At 43.7% G+C, this 21384-nt stretch overlaps 1 protein-coding gene across 1 annotated transcript in view; it reads right to left on the minus strand.

Annotated features, from left to right (window-relative positions):
* Positions 1-20070, minus strand: part of LOC311141783 (growth hormone receptor-like) — a gene marked incomplete at its 3' end in the record, with an annotated part of 82423 nt that extends 62353 nt beyond the window's left edge. The window contains exons 1-3 of the mRNA XM_084177235.1: positions 13725-20070; positions 13464-13561; positions 2320-2405 (exon numbers count right to left, since the gene is read on the minus strand). Of these exons, the coding sequence (XP_084033361.1) occupies positions 2320-2405; positions 13464-13561; positions 13725-13742 (202 nt within the window). The 5' untranslated portion in view covers positions 13743-20070. The remainder of the gene's footprint in view (positions 1-2319; positions 2406-13463; positions 13562-13724) is intronic.
* Positions 20071-21384: the final 1314 nt, after the last annotated feature.

Consider the following 21384-nt stretch of genomic DNA (forward strand, 5'->3'; position numbering starts at 1 on the left):
TGTAGTGTTCTTGCGGAAATTACTGTAGTGTTTACTGTAGTATTCTACAACATTCTATATTAATTACTACACATGATCAAGGGATACTACAGTGTGTAGTACAGTATTCTACAGTTTACTATAGAATTCTATAGTAAACTGTAGTATTTTTTCATGTGGGTACTTATTATTTCTCTTACAGGTTGGGGTCAAAAACTATGACGGGACCTTTTTTAGGACTAGAGGCACACACACACACACACACACACACACACACACACACACACACACACACACACACACACACACACACACACACACACACAATAATACACTGCATGACTTCAGAAGGCTGCTGAAAGGAAAGACTGGGGTCTATAAGCTAGGAGTGTGTGTTTGCTCCCACTATCAGCAGCTGTTCTTTGTGTACAGATGTTTCACGGTTGTTGAGGAACAGTAGGCCAGTTGGCCGTAGCACAGCCGTCGTTGGCAACCAATCAAACGAATATGGAACTCTGTGGTTCCCGGAGAATGCCCAGCCTCTGATTGCATCCCAAATGGCACCCTATTCCTCATAGGGCTCTGGTCAAAAGTACTGCACTACAGTACAGGGTATAAGGTTCCATTTGGGACCCAGCCTCTGTTTGAGGACCAGTCGTTATCTAGATAGTATCGGTCATTTCTGTAAACTGGAAGTGATAAAAGCTTTTGCAGCAGTTTTGGGGGGCAGCCTATTTCCAGGTGAACTAAAGACCACAGGTTAAAGACAGACACTAGCATCAAACTATTTGTGCATCATTTTAGCTACCCACAGTTGCAAGGTGGTACACATTCTTAACACTTCAGTAATGCATGTCAAGAACTCAAAACCAGAGAAAGCTCACTAGTGACCATTAGAAAATTAATAAAAAACAGTAGTATGCACTAGACTTGTTATCATTATCTCTTTATATAGCCAATAAGCAAACTGTTCTCCTCTCACATGTTCTACATGTTTTGTCACCTGTCTGAAGTGTATCCATACCCACTCTGACTCTCTAAAAGTCCAGAAACAAAGTGAGGCTTAGTTTCATCCCATAGTCTACACCCATGTATTAGTGTGAGAGGAGAGAGATTCCTGTGTGGGATCTCTCTCCTCTCTCCTTCCAAAGACGTGCTCAACTCATTGAATACTCATCAGCTGGCCGACAGAGACTCATAACCTTTTTCAGTTTAATCCATAAGGGAGTGCTCCAGGTTAATACCCTCATAATCCATTGATCCTTGGTGGAGGAGGAAGAGAGGAGGAGAGTAGGAGGAAAGGCAGAGGAGAGAATTGAGGACTCCCTATGGAATTGAGTCCTGTTTAACCACCAACAGACAGGGTCACAGAGAGAGACAAAACCAAATGGCCAAATGACCAAACATTCTAGATCACTCAGATTGACCCAACATTGTGTGAGGAGGGAACAGTTTCTACACACAGACTGGCCCAGAGCTGTTCACTTTAACCCACTTCCAATGGACAGAGTCCATTTGAGCAGCTGCCAGTGTATCAAAAGTACATCGCTCCACTCCGGGTCCAGCACTCTCTGTTACTCCATGTTCTGAACTCAGAGACTGGGAGCATAGTTTCACAAACAATGTGGTAACAAAATATGGCCATTTGGACATTCCTGAAATATGGTCCCTGAGATTGCACCATTAAGGAGTGACACCATTTACATGGTTATTATACCAAAACAATTGTGGCTCCCCTCTTTTCACTCATGATTTATTTTGTTTATTACATTTTACATATTATTTGTCCTATAGTAGTAGTGGTTATTAAACATATATTTAATGCATGTCTTCCCGGGCTGTATGGGGGGTCAACATGTAGCCCATCATGTCCCTCTGTCTGTCTGTCTGTCCTTGGACTTTGTCACGGCCTAGTCTAATCTATTTACCTTCACCTTCACTATTGATCTGGTGCTGTTTGACTGGCTAGAAAAGAAAAGGCTGCCTTTTGCTCAACCACCCACCTTTTCCAATGTGTGCAAATACAGGACTCTGCAACTGATGTCCGATATAACATTTGATCAGTGTAATGCCATGCACTATGCAATATTGAATTAAACAAGGAAGGACATTGATTCACGTGTGCCAGATTTTAAACAAAAAGAAGAGCAAGAGATCTGATTGAGAAAAAAATGGTATTGGGTTATATTGTATATGAGATCATTGTGAGAGCTAAATGTCAGTAACAGTAAGTGAGATACAGTATGAGTATTATATGTTTTAACACACCACTCCCTCTCTACCGCGGTAACAATGACATGAGACAAACATTAGTGTGTGAGGCGAGTAGTAGCAGCCTACCTGATGATGTCACAGCAGACAACCAACCCAGGGAGGGGAAGAGGAGGAGGAAGGATGGAGACGCCATGACGGGGGGCTTCCCTTTGCTGGAGCGAGAGAGCGAGAGCGAGAGAGAGAGAGAGAGAGAGAGAGAGAGAGAGAGAGAGAGAGAGAGAGAGAGAGAGAGAGAGAGAGAGAGAGAGAGAGAGAGAGAGAGAGAGAGAGAGAGAGAGAGAGAGAGAGAGAGAGAGAGAGAGAGAGAAGGATAATGACATCTCCTTGTGAAATACTAAGGCAATATCTCTACCCAGCACTCTCTCTCACTTTCCCTCCCCCATCCCTCTCTCTCTCCCCCTTCTCTGCCCTGTTAGCACAAACTGTGACTGCCATTTATTTTCAGCTGGCCAATGTGAATCCTAACCCCAGACAACACATAAATAACATCCAATAAGCTACTGAGACACTTCACGCTACCGTGCAAAAGATATGTAAGCCAATGTGTTTGTGTAGTGTGTGTGTGTGTCCTTAATATCAGAGGTATAACTTGTGTGAATATGGAATGGTTCCCTTTCAGGCTATATGCATTGATTGTACAGATGTAGGATCTTCATTTGAGACAGTTTTCTACAGCAGAAAAATAATCCTGTAGCAACAGTCTGACATTTTAAAGTGGAAATTACAAACTTTAGAAGCCTTTTTAAACCTTGAATACACTACAAGTTTGCAATTCCTGCTGTTCAGGAAAATTCTCAGCAACAAAAGAGTGATAAAAAAAATTATTTTGGATATAAAAAATGGAATTATCTATACCAAATGTTTTATAAAAAAAAAAAATATATATATATATATATATACATATATATATACAGTGAGGGGAAAAAGTATTTGATCCCCTGCTGATTTTGTACATTTGCCCACTGACAAAGAAATGATCAGTCTATAATTTTAATGGTAGGTTTATTTGAACAGTGAGAGACAGAATAACAACAAAATAAATCCATAAAAACGCATTTCAAAAATGTTATAAATTGATTTGCATTTTAATGAGGGAAATAAGTATTTGACCCCCTCTCAATCAGAAAGATTTCTGGCTACCAGGTGTCTTTTATACAGGTAACGAGCTGAGATTAGGAGCACACTCTTAAAGGGAGTGCTCCTAATCTCAGTTTGTTACCTGTATAAAATACACCTGTCCACAGAAGCAATCAATCAATCAGATTCCAAACTCTCTACCATGGCCAAGACCAAAGAGCTCTCCAAGGATGTCAGGGACAAAATTGTAGACCTACACAAGGCTGGAATGGGCTACAAAACCATCGCCAAGCAGCTTGGTGAGAAGGTGATAACAGTTGGTGCGATTATTCGCAAATGGAAGAAACACAAAATAACTGTCAATCTCCCTCGGCCTGGGGCTCCATGCAAGATCTCACCTCGTGGAGTTGCAATGATCATGAGAATGGTGAGGAATCAGCCCAGAACTACACGGGAGGATCTTGTCAATGATCTCAAGGCAGCTGGGACCATAGTCACCAAGAAAACAATTGGTAATACACTACGCCGTGAAGGACTGAAATCCTGCAGCGCCCGCAAGGTCCCCCTGCTCAAGAAAGCACATAAACAGGGCCGTCTGAAGTTTGCCAATGAACATCTGAATGATTCAAAGGAGAACTGGGTGAAAGTGTTGTGGTCAGATGAGACCAAAATCGAGCTCTTTGGCATCAACTCAACTCGCCGTGTTTGGAGGAGGAGGAATGCTGCCTATGACCCAAAGAACACCATCCCCACCGTCAAACATGGAGGTGGAAACATTATGCTTTGATGGTGTTTTTTTGCTAAGGGGACAGGACAACTTCACTGCATCAAAGAGACGATGGACGGGCCGTGTACCGTCAAATCTTGGGTGAGAACCTCCTTCCCTCAGCCAGGGCATTGAAAATGGGTCGTGGATGGGTATTCCAGCATGACAATGACCCAAAACACACGGCCAAGGCAACAAAGGAGTGGCTCAAGAAGATGCACATTAAGGTCCTGGAGTGGCCTAGCCAGTCTCCAGACCTTAATCCCATAGAAAATCTGTGGAGGGAGCTGAAGGTTCGAGTTGTCAAACGTCAGCCTCGAAACCTTAATGACTTGGAGAAGATATCGATAGACTGCTAGGTAATGAATATTTGGCTTGGAACTAGCCAAATGGAACAAAATCCCTCCTGAGATGTGTGCAAACCTGGTGGCCAACTACAAGAAACGTCTGAACCTCTGTGATTGCCAACAAGGGTTTTTCCACCGAGTACTAAGTCATGTTTTGCAGAGGGGTCAAATACTTATTTCCCTCATTAAAATGCTAATCAATTCATAACATTTTTGACATGCGTTTTTCTGGATTTTTTTGTTGTTATTCTGTCTCTCACTGTTCAAATAAACCTACCATTAAAATTATAGAATGATCATGTCTTTGTCAGTGGGCAAACGTACAAAATCAGCAGGGGATCAAATCCTTTTTCCCTCACTGTATATATATATATATATTATTGATATAAATAATTCAAAAATATATCGATAAATAAAAAAATTATACAAAATATTTATTTTATGATAATGACCTTCATGGGGGCGGGATCACATTTGCATGCCCCTACATAGGTTTTCTGCTCCCAACAGGAAGCCACAGCAACTATGGCCGCACATGTACTTCTCCAAGTTAGAAGGAGAGTTGCAGCAAAGATGTACAGGACGCCGTGACCCTGACCCTGTTGCACATTATGTAGGCCTAAGCATAGCTCTCCTGCTAGTGGATAGTATTTTCGGAGAGGAAAAAAAGTTTGTCTGCAGGGGGAATCAAACTCACACACTCACCGCATCTAAAAGATTACAAGCCTAGCATATTGGTAGCTTCCACCACCTACAAGCAACGTTAAATAGGTGTCAAAAAGTGGTTAGTGATGTAATTATTAATTTTGCGCGAGAGAACTTTAGCTGCATTGTTATAACGATTGTCACATATGCGTTATTTGCCTCTGGAGGAGCAGCAATGGATCGTTTTTTTTTCATGAAGCTCCCGACGAACAGTTATTGTGCTGACGTTGCTTCCAGAGGCAGTTTGGAACTCGGTAGTGAGTGTTGCAACCGAGGACAGACGATTTTTACGCGCTACGGGCTTCAGCACTCTGCGGTCCCGTTCTGTGAGCTTGTGTGGCCTACCACTTCGCGGCTGAGCCGTTGTTGCTCCTAGACGTCGCCACTTCACAATAACAGCACTTACAGTTGACAGGGGCAGCTCTAGTAGGGCAGAAATTTGACGAACTGACCTGTTGGAAAGTTAGCATCCTATGACGGAGCCACGTTGAAAGTCATTGAGCTCTTCAGTACGGGCTATTCTACTGCCAATGTTTGTCTATGGAGTTGTGTGCTCGATTTTATACACCTGTCAGCAATGGGTGTGGCTGAAAAAGCCAAATCTACTAATTTGAAGGTGTGTCCACATACTTTTTAGTGTATCTCCTTCCTTGCATTCGCCTCAGGCTGACACTGGCAGAAGTAGTCTTTGCATTCATGTAAGTAATGTGGTTTTGAAATTCATATTTGGCCTTAGTCAACCATTTAGACTGGCGTATCTTTCTTTTCATTTATCATTAGCTAGTTCCAAGCCAAATATCCATTACCTAGCAGTCTATCGATATAGAATGTTTCACTAAGGATACTGGTTGTACGAGTGAAATACAAAGATGAGAGGAAGTTCAAGGGTCATTCATTGACTTTAAATGACTTCTTGGTAGGAGGTGAGGGATTGCCACAATTGCAGTTCTTTACAGAAACCCTAACGTTGAGCCAAATTTTACTTTGTTTAATGTCTTTCAAGTTGTCAAGAGATGTAGCTTGCCTATCATGGACTTAAAAGTATACGATGAATCTGAGACAGAAGTAGATGAAGAAGTGTTTGAATATCTTCTTCAGAGACCAGACCTCATTGTGTTAAAAATGTGTTTACTCAATTAAACGAGTACTGATGGTGAGTTATTTGTCTACAGTACAGAGATGTGATCAATGTATTCGTTCATACAATCCCAGCTAGCACAAATTATATGGCCCACATCCGTCAGGAGTCCGGATGGCCAGATCTAATCCTGCTGGCCCAGTTTGGTACTCGGATCCAGATGGAGGTCTGGTGTTTGCAGGGATGGTAAAGTAAAGGTGGGGCCACCCCATCCCCCAAACCCTGCGGGGGGCACCACTGAGACATTTAAATGCCAAACACGCTGTTGGGAGGGGGGAGTGTGTCAGGGGTCTAAGGTTTGGATTGTTTGGACATTCTATGGCATCACAGATCACATCAGGCCCCATTAATTGTATGTCTTAACATCCCATATAGAATTGTAGGTTAATGATTTCCTAACAGATTATTTGGGCCTGAAATTTATAACATGCTAAAATGGGGTTTAATGTATGACTAACAATCCAATTTAAAGACACATATACAATTTGGTTGTATTACCCCTGTAGCATTGTTGAGAACAAATAATTTTGTCATGTGATCGGCAGATTCAGTTAACTCTCCTGCAAGCTGCTCCGTGGACGTTGGTGGTTCATCCGACTCTGATGACACTGTTACCATGACACAAAGTCCTAACAGAAAAAGGAGAGCGGAGGAAGATAGTGCAACCAAAGTAAGCCTTTCATTATTTGCTATAATTGTATTTTTATAATAGAAAACTGTATTGATCTTCCTGAGGTACCATCTACAGTGGGGGAAAAAAGTATTTAGTGAGCCACCAATTGTGCAAGTTCTCCCACTTAAAAAGATGAGAGAGGCCTGTAATTATCATCATAGGTACACGTCAACTATGACAGACAAAATGAGATTTTTTTTCTCCAGAAAATCACATTGTAGGATTTTTAATGAATTTATTTGCAAATGATGGTGGAAAATAAGTATTTGGTCAATAACAAAAGTTTCTCAATACTTTGTTATATACCCTTTGTTGGCAATGACACAGGTCAAACGTTTTCTGTAAGTCTTCACAAGGTTTTCACACACTGTTGCTGGTATTTTGGCCCATTCTTCCATGCAGATCTCCTCTAGAGCAGTGATGTTTTGGGGCTGTCGCTGGGCAACACGGACTTTCAACTCCCTCCAAAGATTTTCTATGGGGTTGAGATCTGGAGACTGGCTAGGCCACTCCAGGACCTTGAAATGCTTCTTACGAAGCCACACCTTCATTGCCCGGGCGGTGTGTTTGGGATCATTGTCATGCTGAAAGACCCAGCCACGTTTCATCTTCAATGCCCTTGCTGATGGAAGGAGGTTTTCACTCAAAATCTCACGATACATGGCCCCATTCATTCTTTCCTTTACACGGATCAGCCGTCCTGGTCCTTTTGCAGAAAAACAGCCCCAAAGCATGATGTTTCCACCCCCATGCTTCACAGTAGGTATGGTGTTCTTTGGATGCAACTCAGCATTCTTTGTCTTCCAAACACGACGAGTTGAGTTTTTACCAAAAAGTTCTATTTTGGTTTCATCTGACCATATGACATTCTCCCAATCCTCTTCTGGATCATCCAAATGCACTCTAGCAAACTTCAGACGGGCCTGGACATGTACTGGCTTAAGCAGGGGGACACGTCTTGCACTGCAGGATTTGAGTCCCTGGCGGCGTAGTGTGTTACTGATGGTAGGCTTTGTTACTTTGGTCCCAGCTCTCTGCAGGTCATTCACTAGGTCCCCCTGTGTGGTTCTGGGATTTTTGCTCACCGTTCTTGTGATCATTTTGACCCCACGGGGTGAGATCTTGCGTGGAGCCCCAGATCGAGGGAGATTATCAGTGGTCTTGTATGTCTTCCATTTCCTAATAATTGCTCCCACAGTTGATTTTTTTCAAACCAAGCTGCTTACCTATTGCAGATTCAGTCTTCCCAGTCTGGTGCAGGTCTACAATTTTGTTTCTGGTGTCCTTTGACAGCTCTTTGGTCTTGGCCATAGTGGAGTTTGGAGTGTGACTGTTTGAGGTTGTGGACAGGTGTCTTTTATACTGATAACAACTTCAAACAGGTGCCATTAATACAGGTAACGAGTGGAGGACAGAGGAGCTGTCACGGTCGTCTATGTCGTCTAAGTAAGACCAAGGCGCAGCGTGTCCAAGAAACATGACTTTAATTGAGTAAAGCACGTAATACAAAACAAAAGACGACTCACATGAAGTCCACGGTACACTGACCGAAACGGAACAAAAACCCACAAATCCCACAGGAAAACAATCAGAATAAATATGGCTCCCAATCAGAGATAACGAGCCGACAGCTGACACTCGTTACCTCCGATTGGGAGTCATCGACCAAACTTAGAAATGCAGCCAACAGAAAGGCAAACCTAGAAACAAAACCAAAACCCAACAAAACAAAATACACCCTGGCTCAAATACAAAAGTCCCAGAGCCAGAGTGTCACAGGAGCCTCTTAAAGAAGAAGTTACAGGTCTGTGAGAGCCAGAAATCTTGCTTGTTTGTAGGTGACCAAATACTTATTTTCCACCATAATTTGCAAATAAATTCATAAAAAATCTTACAATGTGATTTTCTGGAATTTTTTTCCTCAATTTGTCTGTCATAGTTGACGTGTACCTATGATGAAAATTACAGGCCTCTCTCATCTTTTTAAGTGGGAGAACTTGCACAATTGGTGGCTGACTAAATACTTTTTTTCCCCACTGTATGTGATGTTGAGCTGGCCTACTCCTGGAGAGTTACTTACTGGGTTTCCATTAGCTGGTAATAGCAGGCTTTTGGCCTATAAAAATTTGAAAAGCCGATAAATAAAATTGACGCCAGCCAATTGTCCGGGAGAAGAAGAAAAAATCCCATTGCGAAATAATGCTTTTTAGCCTATTCATTGATGGAAATACGAGTCAATGGAAATATATTTGACTGGTCATACTTCTGTCTATAGGTTAATTTGCATAATTGAGTGGAATACAGATATACAGATACAGAGCATTTGAGTGGAGAATCTGTCAGCATCTCAAACGGCAATGGAAGGCAGGCTCCATCAATGCATCACACACCACTTTGCAATGAGCTGGAGGCAGTATGCATTTTGAAAACATACTTAATTGTTTGAAACCTGCATGTTTTAATACATATTATGAGGCATGCCTTACCTTGTTTCAAAGTAGCCTATTAGATCTCTCTTTCTAAACTTCTAACTGATATTTTCATCTCTGTCACATGAAACCACTCGCATGTGCGGTGACCTTTTGACAATGGTGTTTTCCCGCTAATTGCATTATGGAACGAACTTTCGCGCATAGCCTACTGCATTGCTGCATTTATAATGTGAAGAAATAATAGTTTATCAACATTTTAAGCTAAATGTTCTGATCTATTGCATCAGACTCATTGCTTTTTAATATACAATTTTTTATGTAGCCTAGGTCTACTGGTTGTATGAACTTGTGCTCTATCGTCCCACAACTGTCCCAGAGTCAGTTTGGAATAGGCCATTTCTTTCTCAACAAGCTGACCAACAGAATAGGTTAACTTTTCTACTATGGGGGATGGTAGATTGACATAGGCTAGTGATTGTGCTGTTCGTTACTCGTCTTGTTGGCTGAGGAAAAGTACATTTCTGTCAATTTGAGCACCGTGGGTGGACGTCTTTATTAGGTTATGCACCCAATGCATATGGGTGTGGTAAATGTCGTAAATGTCCGATAAATTAAAATGTTGCTGGTCAAATGTCCGGCGCCACATTTTCCTAACAGAAACCCTGGTTACTTAGTATGTAGGCTTTTTCCAGTCCTGCTCTTATCTACTTTAATCGTCTTGGAAGATCCTAAAGTGCAGCTTAATGATATAGCCAGCTATTGGAGCAGGGTTGAAACCAATGCTTGCACCGTAGCTCTCCAGGAGGATGGCTGGCTACCCCTGAGCTCGTTCTCAATTTGTCTATTCTTGACTCCTCGAATCGTCCCCTCTTCTCATCCTTCTCAAAACCAACTACAGAACACTGAATTAGGAGAGAAATATTTTGTCTTATTTTCAAATGGGATCTTAGAAGGAAAGGAAATATTTTGAGAAAGAACCCTGGTGTACTAGGGTCTGTTGTGCTTTATGTTAGATGATTGAGGACATTCTCCAGAGCAAAGCTGGAGGGGAAAGGATCATAAACGAGTATGCTCAGACAAAAAGGTTGACTGACTGCACCAAGCGTGATATGATCAATGTATTGGTTGCAAATATGACAGAGGATCATGGATAAACCATCAAGTTTTAAACACATTAAGATCAATGGTTTGCCTTCATGTATTATTGGCAATCTATAATTTAATTTTGTTTTCAGATGAAGTCCCCCACAACATGTGAAGGAGGCATATGCAAGAGGAATAGTTTCCTTGTTCCCGTACCTGTCCGACCCCAAAAGCAAGACTGACTATGTGAGTACGAAATAAATCCTATGTCCTTAAAAACGTGATCCAAAGTGCTAATTTCAGACAGCGCTGGTAGTGATATTTAAGAACAACCAAATCCTTGCAACAAAGTTGGTTATGGCATGAATATTTTTTCCCATTTTTAGTTTTATTTGATTAAAAAACGCCCCTCCTCTGAATGAATGTTATTTTTTTGTCCTGCCCAATGCAATCTCGAAGTAGTCAAGGCTGTCAATAAAGGGTTAGGCTCGTGAAACCGCTTGGAAATAAATCCAGGTTTCCTCCAAACGTGACGCTTGGCATTCAGGCCTTCTAGAAGGTTCTCCCATCTCCACAGAGGAACTCCGGAGCTCTGTCAGAGTGACCATCGGGTTCTTGCTCACCTCCCTGACCAAGGCCCTTCTCCCCCGATTGCTCAGTTTGGCCGGGCAGCCAGCTCTAGGAAGAGTCTTGGTGGTTCCAAAGTTCTTTCATTTAAGAATTATGGAGGCCACTGTGATCTTGGGGACCTTCCATGCTGCAGAAATGTTTTGGGTACCCTTTCCCAGATCTGTGCCTCGACACAATCCTGTCTCGGAGCTCTACAGACAATTCCTTCGACCTCATGGCTTGTTTTTTTCTCTGACATGCAGTGTCAACTGTGGGACCTTATATAGACAGGTGTGTGCCTTTCCAAATCATGTCCAATCAATTGAATTTACCACAGGTGGACTCCAATCAAGTTGTAGAAACATCTCAAGGATGATCAATGGAAACAGGGTACACTTGAACTCAATTTCGAGTCTCATAGAAAGGGTCTGAATACTTATGTAAATAAGGTATTTCTGTTTTTTATTTTGAATACATTTGTAGGGGCTGGGGCTAGAACTGGGAGAGCAGTGTTAGTAGAGCTCAGTCCACCCGGATGAAGCTTCCGCCAAAGGAGTGGAGGTGCATAGGGGCCTTGGTGTGGCTCCAGTTGCAGGGTTGGGGCTACCATGGAGGGCAGGAGTGTCCCAGGCTGGGATGGTAGTAGGCTAATCAAGCCTGGGAGGGAGATTGTGAGGGGAATTGAGGAAGGTGGTGCGGAGGGCAGTGTGGCTTACAAAGCTCCAAACTCTCAGCATGAGGGTTGATGTAAATGATACATGGTGTGGCCTGCATCATGTGGTGCACTACCTTTATCAGTGTTTTGCCAGACCCTAGGGTAGCGGTCAGTGCTGTGTTGAGCTGGGCTGTTGAGGTGGGCCTGGTCTGGTAGAGCTGTGCTGAGGCGGGCCTGGTAACATGGGAGGGAGGTTATGGGGGAATTGAAGAGGGTGGTGTGGAGGGCAGTGTGGCCGGCGATGATCGAAACACTGCGTGCAGCTTGGGCATAGCTCAGTGTATGCAGTTGGTGGGAGAGAAGTGGTGGAGGGTGGTGTGGGGGGGGGCAGTGTTGTGGGCTGTTCTATAGTCTCTGTGAGGCGCCACCAGATGCAGTTCTAGAGGAGCTCGTTGACACTCTAAAGGTAAGTGTCATAGAAACTGCAGAATATGCTCTTTCTGAAACTATGTGACCGACCGGCTCGATTCGGTCTTATATAGCAAAAATTGAAATTGTGTTTTTTACATTGGATAAAAGTAGAGATTCAGAGCTAGAAAATTGTATATCATACACTACAGTTGAGGAACAATGGGAAAGTAATTCTGCTTTGAAAGTTGATAAACTTGTAAAATCACTTTTGAGGAAATGGCCCTTGAATGTTTTGGTACACATACTGGAGAGCTCTTCTTTGTCTACACCCATTCAGCATCGTTCACACCCTCTTAAGCTTTAGCCCCACCCATCTCTTTAAGGATTCACATGTGAGGCTATGTACTAAACAACCAAAGAGTTCAAGACTAAAGGCTGGTTTAAACTACGGGTGTGTTCATAAATGTAATCTGGAGTGCCAGAGTGTTTTCTAGGCGTTCGTAAACTCATAGCGTTTCGCTCTCGGAGCGTTCAGAGCGCACAATGGACGCTCTGGCCGAGGAGTAGGGTTGATTCGAGCGTTCTGACCTAAAAGCAGCAGTCAAGCACACAAGCTAACTGGCTAACGTTGGCTAGCTACTTCCAGACACAAATGAGAGAACAGCTCACTCTATCCATTTTACTCGCCCTAGCAGAGCTGGTTAGGCTGTTTTTATGTTATCCAGAGCGTTGGTGACTGCAACTGCTCTGCTGGCAACAATTTAATTACGCTTTCTTGCCAACGTTTACTGACACCGGCCATATTAAACGGTTGTTGAGCGTTTGTAAATGTGTCAGTTATTCTGCGCTCTGGCACACTCAGACGAGAGTGCTCTGAAATCAGCGTAGATAGCCAGAGTGAATTTACCAGCTACGTCTATTGACAGTTGTCGCAGTGACATCATGAACATTCTATTGAAATGGTTACTTGCATAGTGGAGTCTTTTGTTTAGACATGTAGCTAGCTAGGTAGCTAGCTAAACAATTAACCATAATCCCAACTCATAACGTTACTACCCTGCATGAATCTGCAGGTAGCTAACCAACCAGGTTCAATGTTAGCTAGCTAACATTAGGCTATAACTAGCAATGCAAATGGCTCTGAGATACGAATAATATTACTACACAGATCATACATGTAACGTCAGCTAGCGAGCCAGCCAGCTAACATTAGCTAGCTAGCTAACAGTAAACTTTAACTTGAAATGAAAACGACTTTCTGACAAAATTAGAAACGTGTAATATCTGAAAATGTAGCTAGCTAGACTATCTTACCTGTATACCTGGATGGACGCTTCACCCTCTCTGTCACGGATGCCATGGTTGCCCTTAGTTTGAAGATGTCGTCCGGGGACAGGTGTTTTCGACTCGTTCTGCATATTTGCAATCAAATGCCAGAATTTTCTCCATCTCCTTAGCTATCATACTCTAATTCCACTGATTTCAAAACTCGGTCCTCCAAAAAGTGGAGAACACTTATGCAGTTCTACTACGTGATATCTTTTTAAAAAAGCAGCGTTAGAATGGATTACCTACACATACTGACCAGCTCATGTTATAGACAGAAGCGTGCTACATCGTACTCTCTGGATGTTGTAGAGCAAGAACCTGCAGGAGCGGGTCACTTCTTGGATGTTTACAGAGAACGACAGGGTGTTGTCCAGGGTCACGCCAAAATTATTTGCACTCTGGGAGGGCGACACTGTGGAGTTGTCAACTGTGATGGAGAGGTCTTTGAGTGGGCAGGCCTTCCCCGGGAGGAAGAGCAGTTCTGTCTTGTCGAGGTTGAGCTTGAGGTGGTGGGCAGACATCCAAGTTGAGATATCTGCCAGGCACGCAGAGATGCATGTCGCCACCTGGGTGTCAGAAGGGGGGAAGGAGAAAAGTAGTTGAGTGTCATCCGCATAGCAATGATAGGAGAGACCATGTAAGGATATGACAGAGCTGAGTGACTTGGTGTATAGAGAGAAGAGGAGAGGGCCTAAAACCGAGCCTTGGGCGACACCAGTAGTGAGAGTACGTGGTGCAGACACAGATCCTCTCCACGTAGGATGCAATCCAAGAGTGTGCAGAGCCTGAGACGCCCAGCCCTGAGAGGGTGGAGAGGAGGATCTGATGGTTCACGATGTCAAAGGCAACGGATAGATCTAGGAGGATGAAAACAGAGGAGAGAGAGTCAGCTTTGGCAGTGCGGAGAGCAGTCTCGGTTGAGTGACCCAGAGAAGAGCAGTCTCGGTTGAGTGACCCGTCTTGAAGCCTGACTGGTTAGGGTCAAGAAGATGGTTCTGAGAGAGATAACGAGAAAGTTGATCAGAGACAGCACACTCAAGTGTTTTGGAAAGAAAATCAACTGATTTAGGTCTATATTTTTTGACGTCAGATGAGTAGAGTATTGGGTTCTTGAGGAGAATATGGGGTCCAGCGGGCAGGTTGTTGGGCGGCCAGACCTCACTAGTCACAGGATGTCATCTGGAGAGAGAGAGGAGAAAGAAGTCAAGGCATAGGGTAGTTCTGTGTGAATGAAACCAGTGGACTCAATAGGCTAAGTGAATGAGGAGCGGATGTCGTCAACCTTTTTTTCAAAGTGTTTGACAAAGTCATCCACAGAGAGGGACGAGTGAGGGGGAGGATTGGAGGATTAAAGAGGGAGGAGAAGGTGGAAAATACTTTCCTAGGGTTAGAAATTTAGAGTGGTAGAAAGTGGCTTTAGCAGCGGATACAGAGGAGGAGAAGGTAGAGAGAAGGGAGTGAAAGGATGACAGGTCCTCCGGAAGTTTAGTGCTCCATTTTCGCTCAGCTACCCGCAGCCCTGTTTTGTAAACTGGCAATGAGTCACTCAGCCATGGAGCAGGAGGGGAAGGCCGACCCGGCCGGGAGGAAAGGGGACAGTGCGAGTCATAGGATGCGGAAAGGGAAGAGAGTAGGATCGAAGAGGCAGAATCAGGAGACAGGAGGGAGAAGGATTTAGCAGAAGGGAGAGATGATAGGATAGAAGAGGAGAGAGTAGTGGAAGAGAGAGAGCGAAGATTGCGACAGCGCATTACCATCTGGGTAGGGACTGAGTGGTTAGGGTTGGAGGAAATGGAGACAGAAAAGGAAATGAAGTAGTGATCAGAGACCTGGAGGGGGGTTGCAGTGAGATTAGTAAAGCTGAGGTCAAGTGTATTGCCTGCCTGGTCAGTGTGATGGGATTGGGAAAGGGTGAGGTCAAAAAAGGCAAGGAGGGGAAAGAGAGAGTTGGAAAGAAATGAATCGAAGGCAGACATCGGGAGGTTGAAGTCGCCAAGTACGAAGAGCGGTGAGCCATCGTCAGGAAATTAGCTTATCAAGGTGTCAAGCTCATTGAGGAACTCTCCAAGGGCACCTGGTGGGCGATAGATGACAATAATGTTAAGCTTGAGTGGACAAATGACAGTGACAGCATGGAATTCAAATGAGGAGATGGACAGGTGAGAGAGGGAGAAAAGAGAAAATCTCCATTTAGGAGAAATGAGTAAACCTGTGCAACCACCGTGACGACCAGATGTTCTCGGACTATGAGAGAAAACGTAGTCAGATGAAGAACGAGCAGCTGGAGTAGCAGTGATCTCTGGGGTGATCCATGTCTCCGTCAGTGCCAAAAGGTCAAGGGACTGAAGGGTAGCATAGGCTGAGATGAACTCAGCGTTCTTGACCGCAGATCGGCAGTTCCCAACACTGCCAGAAACCCGGAATTCCACATGGGTGGTACGCGCAGGGTACACTAAATTAGAAGGGTTGCAGCCAAGGGGTGGGGAGCGTCTGTAAAGCCTACAGGGAGAGGTGCGAACAGGTATAGAAAACACACACATAATTGATAAAGCTACAAAATAGCAAAATTAGATCTGTAAATAACTCGGTAAGATACTCAAGTGAAAGACTGGTGTGGATCCTTCCTCTCTTTCCTTCCTCGAACAACTCGGCAGAACATTTTTTATTTTGGCGACAGTCTTAGTTTTGCGACAAAACCGCTACTGACACGACCACCGCTTACAGCTGCAGCTGCGAAACCATGGGACACTGAAGAACTAACACTAAATGCTAATATCCTAGCTGAGGTGGAAGGCACACCTCCCTGTACTAATTGCTGATTGCCTAGGAGAGGTGAAACCATTCCCCCCCAATACAGCCACTGATTACCAAAACAAGTCATAAATTGCCCTGCCCGTTGATCCTGGTTGATTTGTCAACAACTATCTGCAAATGATGAGCAGTCAGCCACTGGGAAAACAGGCAGCACTTAAAGTAGATGCCCCTAGCTAGCAAAAAGACAGTACTAGACCACAACAGATAAAGACAAAAAAAGTATACTTATTACGTCACCCTCCTTATCATTCAGTTAGGCCTAATTTAAATTAGATTGTGAAGTAAGGTGCACAATTATCGACCATTCATTGTCATTCACTCAGTGAGGAGAGAGAGATGCATTAGCGCCTGGCTGGGTACCAACATCCTACAGCCCATTGTCTTGGCGGGTTAAGTTGGGAATATGTGTGAAAAAATCAGGTAAAAAGGCTCTAAATACTTTTCTGTTTGTGATTTTAAAAAATATATCTAACAAATGAGCAGGGAAGGAGCAGAACATTGCTTTTTTGGGGGGGATATTTATTTATTTACAAAATCAAACATCAATGGCCATTGGCCTATGGCATTAAACGTCCTGGCGGAGGTGGGGACAGCCTCTTTGAACAAGTGTACATTATCATACAGACAGTCCAGAATAAGGGTGGGATGGTGGGCCAATTTTTCATTTGGCCATTTAGCACAGTTCTGGTAGAGGCTAGCATTTATCCTCTTGATGGTGGCAGGGTGAAAATCTCTCCTCCGGAGCAGGATGGACATTACAAGCCTGGCATCTAGGAAGGTGGTAGCGGCCCTCTCCATCACCATCCCAAGTGATGTGGCCACCTTTTCCTGTTGAATATGCAGGTTATTGGTTCCAGTATGTACAATGATAAGGCTCGGTGAGCCAAGCTGGGCCACGGTCAGGACTGGTTGTCCTCCTTAACGCACCTGATAGCATACTGCAACTCCCGGATTTCATCTCTATGCTGACGTACCTAGGCTGATCTCCTCCTCTCTGAGATGCTGTGATACTGCAGGTGTCACATGTGAGAGTGGCATGCTGAGGGCTATGTCTGCTGCAGGCGGGGGTAGGAGAGGGACACTGGGGACTAAATCCTGGGACAGGAAGTGGAGGCTGTTGTAGGTAGTTTTGCTGGAGAGGTTTTCAGTTCAGCAACAAGAGGTTTAATTTGATTAAAGTACTGGTCAAATGTATCCAGACTTGCCTCCGAACCTTGAACCATCACAGTGCCCTTATTATAAATATTAATGTTACATTTGGGGGTGGAATCAATTTACAATTGGCTCATTGTTCTGTTTTCTGACATTTTAAGTTCATTGTTGGGCCTTGTGGAGAGCTATGTGCCAAGCATTAGGATCATCCGTGTAGAACAGGTCTCTTTTGATTTCCTTGTTCGCTTTTAGGATGACTCACTTGTAACATTTTCAGGATAAGTGATGGCATGGTCTCTGAAACAATGCTTAGAGAATGCATCTATCTTCATCTCCACGGTGACCTCTTTGAATCAAGCACTCTAGAATGATGTGCATGTGCCTCTTGATAAAGGACTTGTTTTAATAATAATGCAACTACAGATAAATGCATTTTTTAAACAAGGCACTTTTATGAATAATAAAAAATAAAGATCGTTTTTCAATGAAACAACACATTACACATAAATTAAGATATTCTCTCAATGCTCATAATGTTCCCACCTCCCTTACAGGTTATTTTTGCGTGTTTGCCTATCAAGGCCTGAACTATCCTCCAGAAATCCCTCAGAAATCCTTCCTCTTTCTCACTTTGTTGGTTTTGTGTTTGTTTACATATTCGGAAAGTATTCAGACCCCTTGACTTTTTCCACATTTTGTTAGCCTTATTCTAAAATTGATTAAATTGTTTTATTTCCTCATCAATATACACACAATACCCCATAATGACAAAGTAAAACGTTTTTTTTGAATTTCTTTCTATTTTATTAAAAATAAAAAACAGAAATGTCACATTTACATAAATATTTAGATGCTTTACACATTACTTTGTTGAAGCACCTTTGGCAGTGATTACAGCCTCGAGTCGTCTTGGGTATGACTCTACAAGCTTGGCACATCTGTATTGCTGGAGTTTCTCCCATTTTTCTCTGCAGATCCTCTCAAGCGCTGCACAGCTATTTTCAGGTCTCTCCAGAGATGTTTGATCGGGTTCAAGTCCGTGCTCTGGCTGGGCCACTCAAGGACATTCAGAGACTTGTCCCCAAGCCACTCCTGCGTTGTCTTGGCTGTGTGCTTAGGCTCGTTGTCCTGTTGGAAGGTGAACACAAATATAAACGCAACATGTAAAGTGTTGGTCCAATGTTTCATTAGCTGAAATAAAAGATCCCAGAAATGTTCCATATGCAGAAAAAGCTTATTTCTCTCAAATTGTGTGCACATATTTGATTACGTCCCTGTTAGTGAGCATTTATCTTTTGCCAAGATAATCCATCCATCTGACAGGTGTGGCATATCAAAAAGCTGATTAAACAGCATGATCATTACATAGGTGCACCTCGTGCTGGAGACAATAAAAAGTCACTCTAAAATGTGCAGTTTTGTCACAACATAATGCCACAGACGTCTCAAGTTTTGAGGGAGCGTGCAATTGGCATGCTGAATGCAGGAATGTCCACCAGCGCTGTTGCCAGAGAATTGAATGTTAATTTCTCTACCAACATCGTTTTTAGAGAATTTGGCAGTACGTCCAACTGGCCTCACAACTGCAGACCATGTGTAACCACGCCAGCCCAGGACCTCCACATACGGCTTCTTCACCTGCGGGATCGTTTGAGACCAGCCACCCGGACAGCTGATGAAACTGTGGGTTTGCACAACTGAAGAATTTCTGCACAAACTGTCAGAAACCGTCTCAGGGAAGCTCATCTGCATGCTCGTCGTCCTCACCAGGGTCTTGACCTGACTAAAGTTCGACATCGTAATCGACTTCAGTGTGCAAATGCTCACCTTCGATGGCCACTGGCATGCTGGAGAAGTGTGCTCTTCACAGATTAATCCCAGTTTCAACTGTACTGGGCAGATGGCAGACAGTGTGTATGGCGTTGTGTGGGCGAGCGGTTTGCTGATGTCAACGTTGGGAACAGAGTGCCCCATGGTGGAGGTGGGGTTATGGTATGGGCAGGTATAAGCCAAGGACAACGAACACAACTGCATTTTATTGATGGCATTTTGAATGCACAGAGATACCGTGACGAGATCCTGAGGCCCATAGTCGTGCCATTCATCCGCCGACATCACCTCATGTTTCTGCATGATAATGCACGGCCCCTTGTCGCCAGGACCTGTACACAATTCCTGGAAGCTGAAAATGTCCCAGTTCTTCCATGGCCTGCATACTCACCAGACATGTCACCCATTGAGCAAGTTTGGGATGCTCTGGATTGACGTGTACGACAGCGTGTTCCAGTTCCCGCCAATATCCAGCAACTTCGCACAGCCATTGAAGTGGAGTGGGACAACATTCCATAGGACACAATCAACAGCCTGATCAACTCTATTTGAAGGAGATGTGTAGCGCTGCATGAGACAAATGGTGGTCACACCAGATACTGACTGGTTTTCCAATCCTTTTTCTTAAGGTATCTTTGACCAACAGATGCATACCTGCATTCCCAGTCGTGTAAAAACCCAAATAGCATTCTATTTCATCCGGAAAACCTTACCACTACAAGAGCCAGCCTATAACAACATCCAACCCCTCCTCTCTCTCTCTCTCTCTCTCTCTCTCTCTCTCTCTCTCTCTCTCTCTCTCTCTCTCTCTCTCTCTCTCTCTCTCTCGCTCTCTCTCGCTCTCTTCTGTCTCTCTCTCCAAACCCTCCATTTCACCATTCTAATTAATCACCAATCTTTTTTTATTTCCAATAGATTCTGCTGTTTAACCTTCCCTCTCTTCTCCACCAAACAATACCAGACAGCTTTAAATCCCTGTTGGAAGAGGATTGAGAACATATTTGTTTCTGCTCCAGGCACACACTCTGAATCCAGCTGACCAAGTGCCACTCCTGAGATCAAAACCCCCTAACAATCCATCTCATCTCACTACCAACCATACAATACTACACCTTTCCAGAAAGGCTACTCAAAATGTTTGGGGTAGACTAGGTATTGTACTGTGCAGGAATCATTCAACAAAGTTATTTACAGTCACCTTGGAGGCCATGATGTCATACTGTAAAACCTAACAGGATTGAAATCTATAACTTTATTAACACCAAATAGCATCATACTTTGTTGTCCGTAACAAAGTCAAGGGGTATGGATGGTTAGCCAACATCAAATCTATCCGAGAGGAAGACTAGCACAAAGGCCCTACCTTAACTGAAATCCCAATGGAACTTTTTCCATTTATTGATTAGGGCTTTCATCCAGTTAGTTAGTCTAAGTGGATAATGTTTTGATGTTTTGCCTTTGTTGTAATGTCTTTAGTGATGTGAGCAGAAAGTGTAGATTTAGAAGGAGTTCTAAGTCTAGGTTCTGAGTCTAGCTCCCTCTTTATTCACCTGTCTGTTCTTTGTTCTCCAATGTTTTGTCCTGCTCAGATTCTTGTTCAATGGAGGCCACTTAGTGAAGTGTTGTTGTTCTGACCTGGGGTGACAGGGTTCAGCAGCTGACACCCATCAGACTAGCCTCTAGCTAATCCCTCCCCTCCCCTCTCTCTCTCTCTCTCTCTCTCTCTCTCTCTCTCTCTCTCTCTCTCTCTCTCTCTCTCTCTCTCTCTCTCTCTCTCTCTCTCTCTCTCTCTCTCTCTCTCTCTCTCTCTCTCTCTCTCTCTCTCTCTCTCTCTCTCTCTCTCTCTCTCTCTCTCTCTCTCTCTCCCTCTCTCCCTCTCTTCTCAGTGCTGTTCACTTGACCCCTCATATTCAGCCACAGAGCGCAGACTCTCTGAGAAATGCGCTGGACAGTGTGTGTGTGACTTGTCTGTCCTCCCTCTGTAGAATGATGTTGACACCTCATCGAGGGTCAAGAGTCCACTCAATCATCACAGCATGGAGACATCCCTCCAAGAGCGTGTGAAGGTGATCTCATTCTCAACTAAATGTGTGTGTGTGCGTTTGAGTGT

This window comes from Coregonus lavaretus (genome assembly GCF_964263955.1).
Source record: "Coregonus lavaretus genome assembly, chromosome: 14".
Classification (NCBI taxonomy): domain Eukaryota; kingdom Metazoa; phylum Chordata; class Actinopteri; order Salmoniformes; family Salmonidae; genus Coregonus; species Coregonus lavaretus.